The 12,414-nt window shown below is 35.6% G+C and overlaps 1 protein-coding gene across 1 annotated transcript in view; it reads left to right on the top strand.

Moving 5' to 3' along the window:
* The window catches only part of LOC121380068 (rhomboid-related protein 3-like), a 79,343-nt gene that overhangs the window by 64,673 nt on the left and 2,256 nt on the right, over positions 1 to 12,414 (top strand). The window contains exons 7-9 of the mRNA XM_041508811.1: positions 6,120 to 6,262; positions 10,223 to 10,335; positions 11,133 to 11,233. Coding sequence (XP_041364745.1) covers positions 6,120 to 6,262; positions 10,223 to 10,335; positions 11,133 to 11,233 — 357 coding nt within the window. The remainder of the gene's footprint in view (positions 1 to 6,119; positions 6,263 to 10,222; positions 10,336 to 11,132; positions 11,234 to 12,414) is intronic.

Consider the following 12,414-nt stretch of genomic DNA (forward strand, 5'->3'; position numbering starts at 1 on the left):
TAATATAGATAAACAATAGAATAGATTAGAATAGAGCTCGACAGACAGTACTGTGTTAAAGGTGAACAATATAGATAAACAATAGAATAGAATAGAGCTCGACAGACAGTACTACTCTGTTAGAGGTGAATAATATAGATAAACAATGGAATAGAATAGAGTAGAATAGAGCTCGACAGACAGTACTACTCCATTAGAGGTTAATAATATAGATAACAATAGAATAGAGTAGAATAGAATAGAACTCGACAGACAGTACTACTCTGTTAGAGGTGAATAATATAGATAAACAATAGAGTAGATTAGAATAGAGCTCGACAGACAGTACTGTGTTAGAGGTGAATAATATAGATAAACAATAGAATAGAATAGAGCTCAACAAACAGTACTACTCTGTTAGAGGTGAGTAATATAGATAAACAATAGAATAGGTTAGAATAGAGCTCGATAGACAGTACTGTGTTAGAGGTGAACAATATAGATAAACAATAGAATAGAATAGAGCTTGACAGACAGTACTACTCTGTTAGGGGTGAATAATATAGATAAACAATAGAATAGAGTAGAATAGAATAGAATAGAACTCGACAGACAGTCCTACTCTGTTAGAGGTGAATAATATAGATAAACAATAGAATAGAAAGAATAGAGCTCGACAGACAGTACTACTCTGTTAAAGGTGAATAATATAGATAAACAATAGAGTAGATTAGAATAGAGCTTGACAGACAGTACTACTCTGTTAAAGGTGAATAATATAGATAAACAATAGAGTAGATTAGAATAGAGCTTGACAGACAGTACTACTCTGTTAAAGGTGAATAATATAGATAAACAATAGAGTAGATTAGAATAGAGCTCGACAGACAGTACTGTGTTAGAGGTGAATAATATAGATAAACAATAGAATAGAATAGAGCTCGACAGACAGTACTACTCTGTTAGAGGTGAATAATATAGATAAACAATAGAATAGAGTAGATTAGAATAGAGCTCGACAGACAGTACTGTGTTAGAGGTGAATAATATAGATAAACAATAGAATAGAATAGAGCTCGACAGACAGTACTACTCTGTTAGAGGTGAGTAATATAGATAAACAATAGAGTAGATTAGAATAAAGCTCGACAGACAGTACTGTGTTAGAGGTGAATAATATAGATAAACAATAGAATAGAATAGAGCTCGACAGACAGTACTACTCCGTTAGAGGTTAATAATATAGATAACAATGGAATAGAGTAGAATAGAATAGAACTCGACAGACAGTACTACTCTGTTAGAGGTGAATAATATAGATAAACAATAGAATAGATTAGAATAGAGCTCGACAGACAGTACTACTCTGTTAAAGGTGAATAATATAGATAAACAATAGAATAGATTAGAATAGAGCTCGACAGAGTACTACTCTGTTAGAGATGAATAATATAGATAAACAATAGAGTAGATTAGAATAGAGCTCGACAGACAGTACTGTGTTAGAGGTGAATAATATAGATAAACCATAGAATAGAATAGAGCTCAACAGACAGTACTACTCTGTTAGAGGTGAGTAATATAGATAAACAATAGAATAGGTTAGAGTAGAGCTCGACAGACAGTACTACTCTGTTAAGAGGTGAATAATATAGATAAACAATAGAATAGATTAGAATAGAGCTCGACAGACAGTACTGTGTTAGAGGTGAACAATATAGATAAACAATAGAATAGAATAGAGCTTGACAGACAGTACTACTCTGTTAGAGGTGAATAATATAGATAAACAATAGAATAGGTTAGAATAGAGCTCGACAGACAGTACTACTCTGTTAGAGGTGAATAATATAGATAAACAATAGAATAGGTTAGAATAGAGCTCGACAGACAGTACTACTCTGTTAGAGGTGAGTAATATAGATAAACAATAGAATAGAGTAGATTAGAATAGAGCTCGACAGACAGTACTGTGTTAGAGGTGAATAATATAGATAAACAATAGAATAGATCTCGACAGACAGTACTGTGTTAGAGGTGAACAATATAGATAAACAATAGAATAGAATAGAATAGATCTCAACAGACAGTACTATGTTAGAGGTGAACAATGTAGATAAACAATAGAATAGAATAGAATAGAATAGAATAGAAATAAAAAAAAAAATATGAAATGAAATGATGTAACAAAATGAAACCAAACCCAAATGATCCAAATGATGAAATAAAATGAAATGAAATGAAATGTAATAAAATAAATCAGTAAAATAAAAAATAAATTTATTAAAGTAAAAAAACAACAAAAGAAACAAATGATGAAATAAATAATAAAGAAGAATTTTAAATGAGTAAAATTATATAATAAATGTAATGCAATGTAATGCAATGCAATGCAATGCAATGCAATGCAATGCAATGCAATGCAATGCAATAAATACAACATAATAAAATAATAATAATAATAAAAATAAAATTTAAATAAAATAATGAAAAATAATTTTAAAAACTAATGGAATAATATAATAAATAAAATAATTTTATTTATAACCTTTAGTGAAATAGATGAGTAAGTGCATTCTCTCTCAAAGGCTTCTTTTTTTACAGTGGAAAGGTGCCAACAACGGTGACAATATGTTTATTGAGATATAAGCCATACTATTACATAATAAATAGAAAATGTCAAATATTTGTTTGATGGATCTGTGTCATATGATTCTGACTTTATACACTGAGATACAAAAAACCCTATAATAAGTGAGAGAAAAAAACGCCTCACAATAGCATGCAATATTCTCGGTATAACCACAATACAAAACACTGGACTAGTTTTATTGATAGCAGTATTTGTAAATGAATAATTCATTTGGCCTTTCATACAAAAATATTTCTGTCAGTGAACAATTCAACTTTAATAAATGAGTGGTGTACTTAGCAATTAGTGTGCTGGTTATATGATGTGGAAGTTGTTAAAGGTTACACACCACCTTTCACTTTTGCATGCATCACAATACAATTTCTGTGTCAGAATATATTCAGTGAACAAATAGGACATCACAGAGAATGCTGTATTGCTGCTATTGTTACTGACTAGGGAAGGCGGGACGTAGCCCAGTGGTAAAGCACTCGCTCGATGCGTGGTCGGTCTGGGATCGATCCCCGTCGGTGGGCCCATTTGGCTATTTCTCTTTCCAGCCAGTGCACCTCGACTGGCATATCAAAGGCCATGGTATGTGCTATCCTGTCTGTGGGATGGTGCATATAAAAGATCCCTTGCTGCTAATCGAAAATAGTAGCCCATGAAGTGGCGACAGCAGGTTTCCTCTCTTAAAATCTGTGTGGTCCTTAACCATATGTCTGATGCCATATAACTGTAAATAAAATGTGTTGAGTACATCTTTAAATAAAACATTTCTTGGTTACTTGGCAACAGACGTGCAAGAAGACAACACAAGTTGAACACAAAAACTTTTAGTTATCGACCAATGATTTATCCAGGCATCCTGTGGGTCTGAACAGCAGACCCTTCCCAATAGAAACTGGCACTGAACATTCACAATTTCTACGCTAAAAATGCCCAATATATAGATATATATTTAATAAATGTCTGTTCTAATAAATTAATTTAACAGTGGTGTACTGCATGATAGTACAAAGTATGATTTACTAGCACTAATATTCCCTATCCCATGAGACATGGGACCCTGGTGAAATATCCGGGATACATCCCTGCATACCCATATAACTTAGAGACAAATGGAATGTGTGTCTAAGACTACCGACAGTGCTCCCCATACCCCCACTGTCCCGACATGAAGTAATTGTGTGAAATATCCTGAATACATCCCTGCATACCCATATAACTTAGAGACAAATGGAATGTGTGTCTAAGACTACCGACAGTGCTCCCCATACCCCCACTGTCCCGACATGAAGTAATTGTGTGAAATATCCTGGATACATCCCTGCATACCCATATGGCTTAGAGACAAATGGAATGTGTGTCTAAGACTACTGATAGTGCTCCCCATACCCCCACTGTCCCGACATGAAGTAATTGTGTGAAATATCCTGGATACATCCCTGCATACCCATATAACTTAGAGACAAATGGAATGTGTGTCTAAGACTACCGATAGTGCTCCCCATACCCCCACTGTCCCGACATGAAGTAATTGTGTGAAATATCCTGGATACATCCCTGCATACCCATATGGCTTAGAGACAAATGGAATGTGTGTCTAAGACTACCGATAGTGCTCCCCATACCCCCACTGTCCCGACATGAAGTAATTGTGTGAAATATCCTGGATACATCCCTGCATACCCATATGGCTTAGAGACAAATGGAATGTGTGTCTAAGACTACCGATAGTGCTCCCCATACCCCCACTGTCCCGACATGAAGTAATTGTGTGAAATATCCTGAATACATCCCTGCATACCCATATGGCTTAGAGACAAATGGAATGTGTGTCTAAGACTACCGACAGTGCTCCCCATACCTCCACTATCCTGACATGAAGTAATTTTCACAATCCCATCAGACATGAGACCCTGGTGAAATATTATGGATAAATCCATGTCTACCCTTATGTCAGATCACCGGCTCACTTTTCTGTTATTTAAGTGTCATTCAACACCTTTGGTGGCCCCCACCCACTACCGATCTTGGTCGGGCCGCTGGTGCTATCTTGCACTTATCAACACAGGCAGTCCCCTATACTACCCACCTCAATCCTTTTCCTGTCCTAGACGGAGGAGCCGGCTGAGGCCAGCACCTGTGCCCATAACAGGCGTGCACTACAATAACTTGTTTTGAATGTGCATGTACCAATACCCCACAACTGACATATCAAAGGCTGTGGTATGTGCTGTCCTATCTGTGGGAAAGTACATAATATAAAAGATCCCTTGCTGCTAATGAAAAAACAATTTAGATGGGTTTTTTTCTGAAAACTATATGTCAGGATTATCAAATGTTTGACATTCAATAGTCAAATGATTAATAAATCAATGTGTTCTAGTGGTGTCGTTAAATAAAACAAACTTTTAACTTTGCCTCTGAAGACTACCTGTACCTGTCAGAATTACCAAATGTTTGACATCAGTAGCTGATGATTATTAAATAAATGAACTCCAGTGTTGTCGTTAAACGAAACAAAATTTTAAACTTTTCATATGAACACCATGTGTCAGAATATATGACCAAATGTTTGACATCTTATAGTCGGTGATTAATAAATCAGTCTGCTCTAGTGGTGTCGTTAAACAAGAGAAACATTAACCCTATTGCAGTGTTTGAGATTAAACATTTTGGTCAGTATCCCAGTAACATACTAACATTTCAAAATCTGGTATCCCACCTGAGAATTTAGTATCCCACTTAAATGAAATTCATAAATAACATTGTCACAAACTTGGACGACACTGTTACTTAATTTCACCAGTAAATGACGACTTTAACTGTTTCAGCAGAAAATAAAAATGCAGGATTAAAAAAATCAACAACATTATATGGTATCCAGGTGGGATACTGGGTTATTGAAGTCTGGTATCCAAAATTAAATTCTGGTATCTCCGGGATATCGAGATACCGTTAATCTCAAACACTGTATTGTAGTTATGCTACTGTCAGGCATCGAAATAAGTTGAGGACGGTCGTTCAGGTTATCGGGAGATTACCACATGTAAGAAAGGTCGAGAACGGTGGTTTGTTCTCGACAAAAATTTCAACAACGGTAGTTTCGTTTCCGAATGTAAACCAGGCAATGCATTCCGGACATCCGCATTTTATTTTCTAATAAGGAATTGCAAGCAATAATAGTCATTCCGCATTTAAGCAGCGTCCACTAGATGAATTTACTTTCAGAGTTCGTCTTCTCATACGAAATTGCAACGATGTTCGTGCGCACTTGTGCAATTGCAAAGAAATTTCGGCAGTCCGCATTTAAGCAGTGCCCACTAGATAAATTTACTTCCAGATTCCATTAGTCGTACTGATAACAGGCATTCAATTCTAACTTTCATATAGTTGTTGTAACCTATAGGTTACCAGGCTATATTTTGTGGTAACCTTTAAATGGGTTACCAGACACAATGTTTATTTCAATGCCTGTATTGTGTGTCTGTGTGTGTTACAGATTGGATGTTTCATCTACTATGGGCTGGAGGCAGGCACCATCGAGGCGAACGGCCCCGTGCCCATCAACAGTGTCTTCATCTACCGTCCAGACCGCAGGCTCGAACTCTGGCGCTTCCTCCTCTATATGCTCATACACGCCGGGTGAGCACCAGCACTCTTACACACATCTTGTGGCCATGGCAACTTGTAACCATTAAAGGCACAATCTCACCACAGTTGACCTACCTGTTAAAGGCATCTGTACAGATTACATGATTTTTTTTAAGTACAGCCCAACATCTTTTTTTTTTGTCAGATATACTACACATCCTTATTAGTTACCTAATGAATGATCATTTTGTTCACCCACCTTTTTCATGTCTAATTTTGCATAATACATTTTAAATTTGCACATTACATTTGCACATTAATTACATTAGCACATTATATTTAGTACATCATTTATGTAATGGAGAATACACAGTTAACTGTCGATTCTTGAAAAGAAAAAAAAACCTTTTCAAGAATCGACAGTTAACTGTGTATTCTCCAACTTCATCCATTATTCATTTAAAAAAATTACATGACTGCTAAATTAAGTTCTATTTGATGTTTTTTAATGAAAATATTGGTTAAAATGGCAAAGAATATTTACAAAACTAATAACCCAAAATGGTAGGATCCTTTCGGACCTAACCCGAATGATCCAGTCAAGAAAACCTCTGCAGTGGATTGCTGGCATTAAGCGTGATGCACGTGCTAAATGTGTAACCTGTTATTTTGTATTTAGTTTCCAACCATCTTCGTTGTGTTTCACCAGAATACATTACTATCACTAGTATCAGGTTTATAAGGCCTAAATTACATGTTCATGTGATGATGCAGATGTTGGGTCTCGTGGGCTAATGCATTGTACTTGTTTACAATGGGGCGAGACTTAGCACAATGGAACAGCGCTCGCTCGATGCGCGATCAGTGTGGAATCGATCCCCGTCGGTGAGCCCATTGGGCTTTTTCTCATTCCAGCCAGTGCACAACGACTGGTATATCAAAGGCTGTAGTATGTACTACCCTGTATCTGGGATGGTGCATATAAAAGATCCCTTGCTGCTAATCAAAAAGAGTAGCCTATGAAGTGGTGACAGCGGGTTTCCTCTCTCAATATCTGTGTGGTCCTTAGCCATATGTCTGATCCCATATAGCTGTAACATAACATGTGTTGAGTGCGTCATTAAATAAAACATTTCTTTCTTTTTCTTTTGTTTACAATGTACAAGTTTTGTCGGTAGTGGGTTCGAATCCCTGTCCCGAACTCATAAAAAGTTCAAATTGCATTGTTTCACAGGTGTTGATTCTTGAAAAATAATCTACACCTTGAACAATAGTGTGACATCACAGGTATGGATTAAGAGGTCATAATAGGTTATACAGCAACCCCTGTAACTGCCCATGGCAATCGGCAATGCCGTGGAGTTTTTATTCCGTGGCATGTTTTTTGCCATGGACGTTTTCTTAATGGCAAGGGTTGTGCAGATTGAAATGGTTTACCTGAACATTTAAAACCAATTCTTGTTTCAGTTGGCACATACTGGCCTGAGCTTAGAATTCCAGATACAACTAAAAATTACCTGAATTTTTTTTTATTGTTCAGTTCTATAGTTTTGGTTTCAAAGAGCATATGACAAAGCAATACCATGGGGCTCGTAGCTCAACTAATTTTTTTTTTTTTTTTTATCTCGACAATTCTCGTTTCTTGAAAAGGATGATAAATTTTGAATGAGTTATTGGATGTTTTTCTATGTTATCAGATTTGTTTTGATGTCAGACAGAATTGATTTTTACTGACTGACAATAACTGCCATTATCTTACAGTCATTATTTTGTTCCAGCAGCCAACGTTTTGAATGACTCCTTACAGCCCATATGCCAGACTGTGTTCAATTAGTTATTATGGTCAACTCATACTGCAGAGCATAGGATGTGTCGAGACACAAATATAAACTGGTGGTTTAATGGATTTTTTTTTTTTTTTTAAATAATTTATTGTCATTAAGCCATCATTTAAATAAAATGGTTTGTTGAAATTTAAGTCATTATTTTACTAGTGCATTCGAAGGGTTGTAACTAGCCTAAAGTAAATGGGGGAAGATTGGAGCAGGAAACATAATTGGGGGGGGGGGGGGGGGGGAGGTATAATGAGGGCATGGTAAGGTCTTCTCCAGCTTTTCAATAAAAGTACTGTCTCTATAAAGTTGAAACTGGGTCAACAGACACCTGTACTAACAGTCCACCTGTTCATAATTGGCACTGTCAAACATCTAAAGTGCAGCATTTTCCAGACATATTTTAAGAGTTAAACACCCAAAACTGATTTGAACGCATATTTCATTTATTTTTTAATTAAAAAGAGGAGAAATTTTGAACTGCATGACACAAAACACATGTACATGTATATTGGAACCAGCAACCATTTCTTTGGTAAAATGTTGCAGATGCATTACTCTGTATTTGTCACCCACTTGTTTAACAGGACATTTTTAAGGCAGTTACATTTTCAGTGCCATCATGGTGTTCTATGACAATTAGTAATCGACTGTTGTTAAATGAAAGGGTGCTGAGGGCCCTGCACCTAATTAGGTATGAAGGACATATTTCACCTGTTAGAAGTGTGAATACCTGTGTACTGTAAAGTTTGAAAAGTTGTTACAACCAACAGTTAATTGTCACATATAGACAATTAAAGTGTAGAGTTAATTGATTTAAGGCCCTTACATGATGCCAAAGTGCTTACTTGCACACTTAAGGCGTAGTAGCCCCCTACACTATATGCCTCTGGGGAAACCCCTGGTTTGATATTGACATCTAACTCTTCTCTTTCTTAATTTTTTGTATGCAAATACTGTATGACTGGCCTTGGTGGCGTCGTGGTTAGGCCATCGGTCTACAGGCTGGTAGGTACTGGGTTCAGATCCCAGCCGAGGCATGGAATTTTTAATCCAGATACCGACTCCAAACCCTGAGTGAGTGCTCCGCAAGGCTCAGTGGGTAGGTGTAAATGGTTTGTGCTATCCTGCCTGTGGGAAGCGCAAATAAAAGATCCCTTGCTGCCTGTCATAAAAGAGTAGCCTATATGGTGACAGTGGGTTTCCTCTAAAAAACTGTGTCAGAATGACCATATGTTTGACGTCCAATAGCCGATGATAAGATAAAAAATCAATGTGCTCTAGTGGCGTCGTTAAATAAAACAAACTTTACTTTACTTTTACTTTGCAAATACTGTACAGTACAAGTACATGTAGTTCTACAACGTGATGTATTTCAAAATGACAACAGTTACTTTAATGACATTGACAAACCACAGAGACGTAACAAAGTTACAAACTCTTTATTGCATTGATTTATAGTATAATATAATCGCCACAAAATATTAACAACTTGAGTGTGTTTTAGGTTGTTGTTTTTTTCTCATAAATTATCTTTCCAACTATATGTTGACCTATTTTAATAATATCAATGATACGTGTATATCATGTGCAAAAACTCAACCAAAATATCAGTACCTTGAATTGAAAAAGAAAGGACATTTTGTCTCATTGCAATAATTAAAATATATTACATCAGATAATTTATTTATTTATTTATCCATCCATCCATCCATCCATCCATCCATCCATCCATCCATCCATTTATTTATTTATTTATTTATTTATTTATTTATTTATTTATTTATTTATTTATTTATTTTTATTTATTTATTTATTTTATTATTATTTTTGGAGATATTTGGGGTTGGAGGAATATTTAAATTAGAAAAATATGTTTGAAATCTGTTGGCTCATAGGATCAATCCCATTTAATGGACATTGTTTTCCTCATTTCAACCAGTGCTCCACAACTGCAATATCAAAATGCTCTAGAAAATCCCCTAGGCATGATACTACATATGTAGACATGGTCTTTGTGATAGCAGCATTGCATGCACCAACCCACTAACATGTATCCAGTTCAACTGTGTGCCTTGAACAGTGTGCTTGAACCTTAGTTAAACATAAGCATGAAAATAAGTTGTTATATGGAAAAAATATATAATTATATCTCCTTTTTTCCCTTTTTTAAAATCAGGTACGTCCATTTATTTTTCAACATGCTTGTTCAGATTGTTGTTGGGATACCTCTGGAGATGGTCCATGGCTCGTTTAGAATCCTAATTGTTTACCTGGCAGGTGTGGTTGCAGGTGAGTTGGTTTTCTCATATTGTTTACTGTTTTGTTATTACTCTCAATAAAGATTTCTAATTTCACCGTTTGTATGACTGTACATATTAATATATATATACTGCAGGCAATAACATTTTTTGCTGAATTGTGGTTTCTTAATCTACCAAATATTACTGATATGTCAGGCAGGGGTCCAGGGTGGTGCCGAGGGGTTGTGCCCCCCCCCCCCCCCCCATTTTTTTCACTAATTTCAAAGAAAAAATAAGTGATCAAATACATTTTACCATGGCCCGCTACCTCCTATCCACTCATACACACACACACTTCACAAACCTATTGTACCATGCCAAGGCCTATGTGTGATGTGGTTAAAGGTGTACAATCTGCTATGTGCTAATCTGCTATCTTGTAATTTGTGATACTAGTATGCTTAATAAATATTTAGCTAATTTAATGTGTTTAATCACGGTTTAGCTAAACAAAATTCATATATCATCTTTCAACTGAAATTTGCAACATACATGCATATTTATAACAAATGTTTTGCTAATTTGTTATACATGTAACAAATGTTTTGCTAATTTGTGATAGATTTTAACAAATGTTTTGCTAATTTGTGATAGATTTTAACAAATGTTTTGCTAATTTGTGAGATGTTTAATCAGTGTTTTACAAATTTGTGATGCATGTAACAAATGTTTTGCTAATTTATGAGTTGTTTAATCAGTGTTTTGCAAATTTGTGACATGTTTAGTCAATATTTTGTGTTAATTCTTTATATGATTTGCTAATGTTTTGCTCCTTTTCTTTTGTAGGTTCTCTTGGAACATCTGTGTTTGACATGGATGCGTTTCTAGTTGGAGCATCGGGTGGAGTCTATGCATTACTGGCAGCTCACTTAGCTAATATTTTATTAGTAAGTCGGCATTCACTCACTCACTTTATTTACTTATGTATTTTTTTTTTATTTTTTTTTTTTTTTTATTTTTTTATTTTTTTTTTTTTTTTTTTTGCTTATATCCAATTACGGTTCAAGCATGCTGCCCTGGGCTGTTAGTGGTAGTGAATTCAGGGTTGGTTTCCCCATCAGAAGCAGATCCAGGATTTTGAAAACGAGCACAATACATAGAACATGTTCTATATTTTGACAGCGCCAACATAATGAATAAGGATAAAATTCATATAAAAACATGTTAATTTATTAAGTTTTAAACCCATACCATATCAAATAACATTTTATTGGGGGTAACAGTGTAGTGTAAATTAAAACAAAAATTATTTACAAATTACTATCAAACTACATAAGTTAACTCTTCTGTGTTTTTCTGATGCATATTTTAAGACAATTGATTGAACAGCCAAGGTAATCTGAATGACACAACCGTAATACATGATCAGAGCTGTATCTCTGCACAAAGCAGAGTCGAATGGGCATTTGGCAAAATAGTGGATGATTTCCTGGATCTCTGTCTAGTGCCTCGTCTATAGGAGAACAGACACACCCGAGGAAATCATTTGCTGGGGATTTCACCCCTCTTGCATCCCCACAGAGTTTATTCCATCCCTCTTGCATCACTACAAAGAAGACTGTCACAAAGAGGACTGTCACAAAGAGGACTGTCACAAAGAGGACTGTCACAAAGAGGACTGCCACTCCCAGACTAGTTTACTAAAGCAAGCACAGTTCTACCTTTAGTCTCTTTGTACTGCATTATCTTTTACCCTGTATTAAAAATGTCATTTAATATGTATAATTTAAATGGTACTCTGTAAAGAAACATGTTTATTTATACTGGATTTCTTTTTTAATTTTTTTAAATTTGTTTTGGTATGGGTTTAAAACTTATCCTGTCTGTGTGATGGTGCATATAAAAGATCCCTTGCTGTCAATCGAAAAGAGTAGCCCATGAAGTAGATGACAGTGGGTTTCCTCTCTCAATATCTGTGTGGTCCTTAACTATATGTCCGACACCATATAACCGAAAATAAAATGTGTTCAGTGCATCATTAAATAAAACATTACCTTCCTTCCTTCCTTCATACCGGCCTCGGTGGTGTCGTGGTTAGGCCATCGGTCTACAGACTGGTAGGTACTGG

This window comes from Gigantopelta aegis, chromosome 8, assembly GCF_016097555.1.
Source record: "Gigantopelta aegis isolate Gae_Host chromosome 8, Gae_host_genome, whole genome shotgun sequence".
Classification (NCBI taxonomy): Eukaryota; Metazoa; Mollusca; class Gastropoda; order Neomphalida; family Peltospiridae; genus Gigantopelta; species Gigantopelta aegis.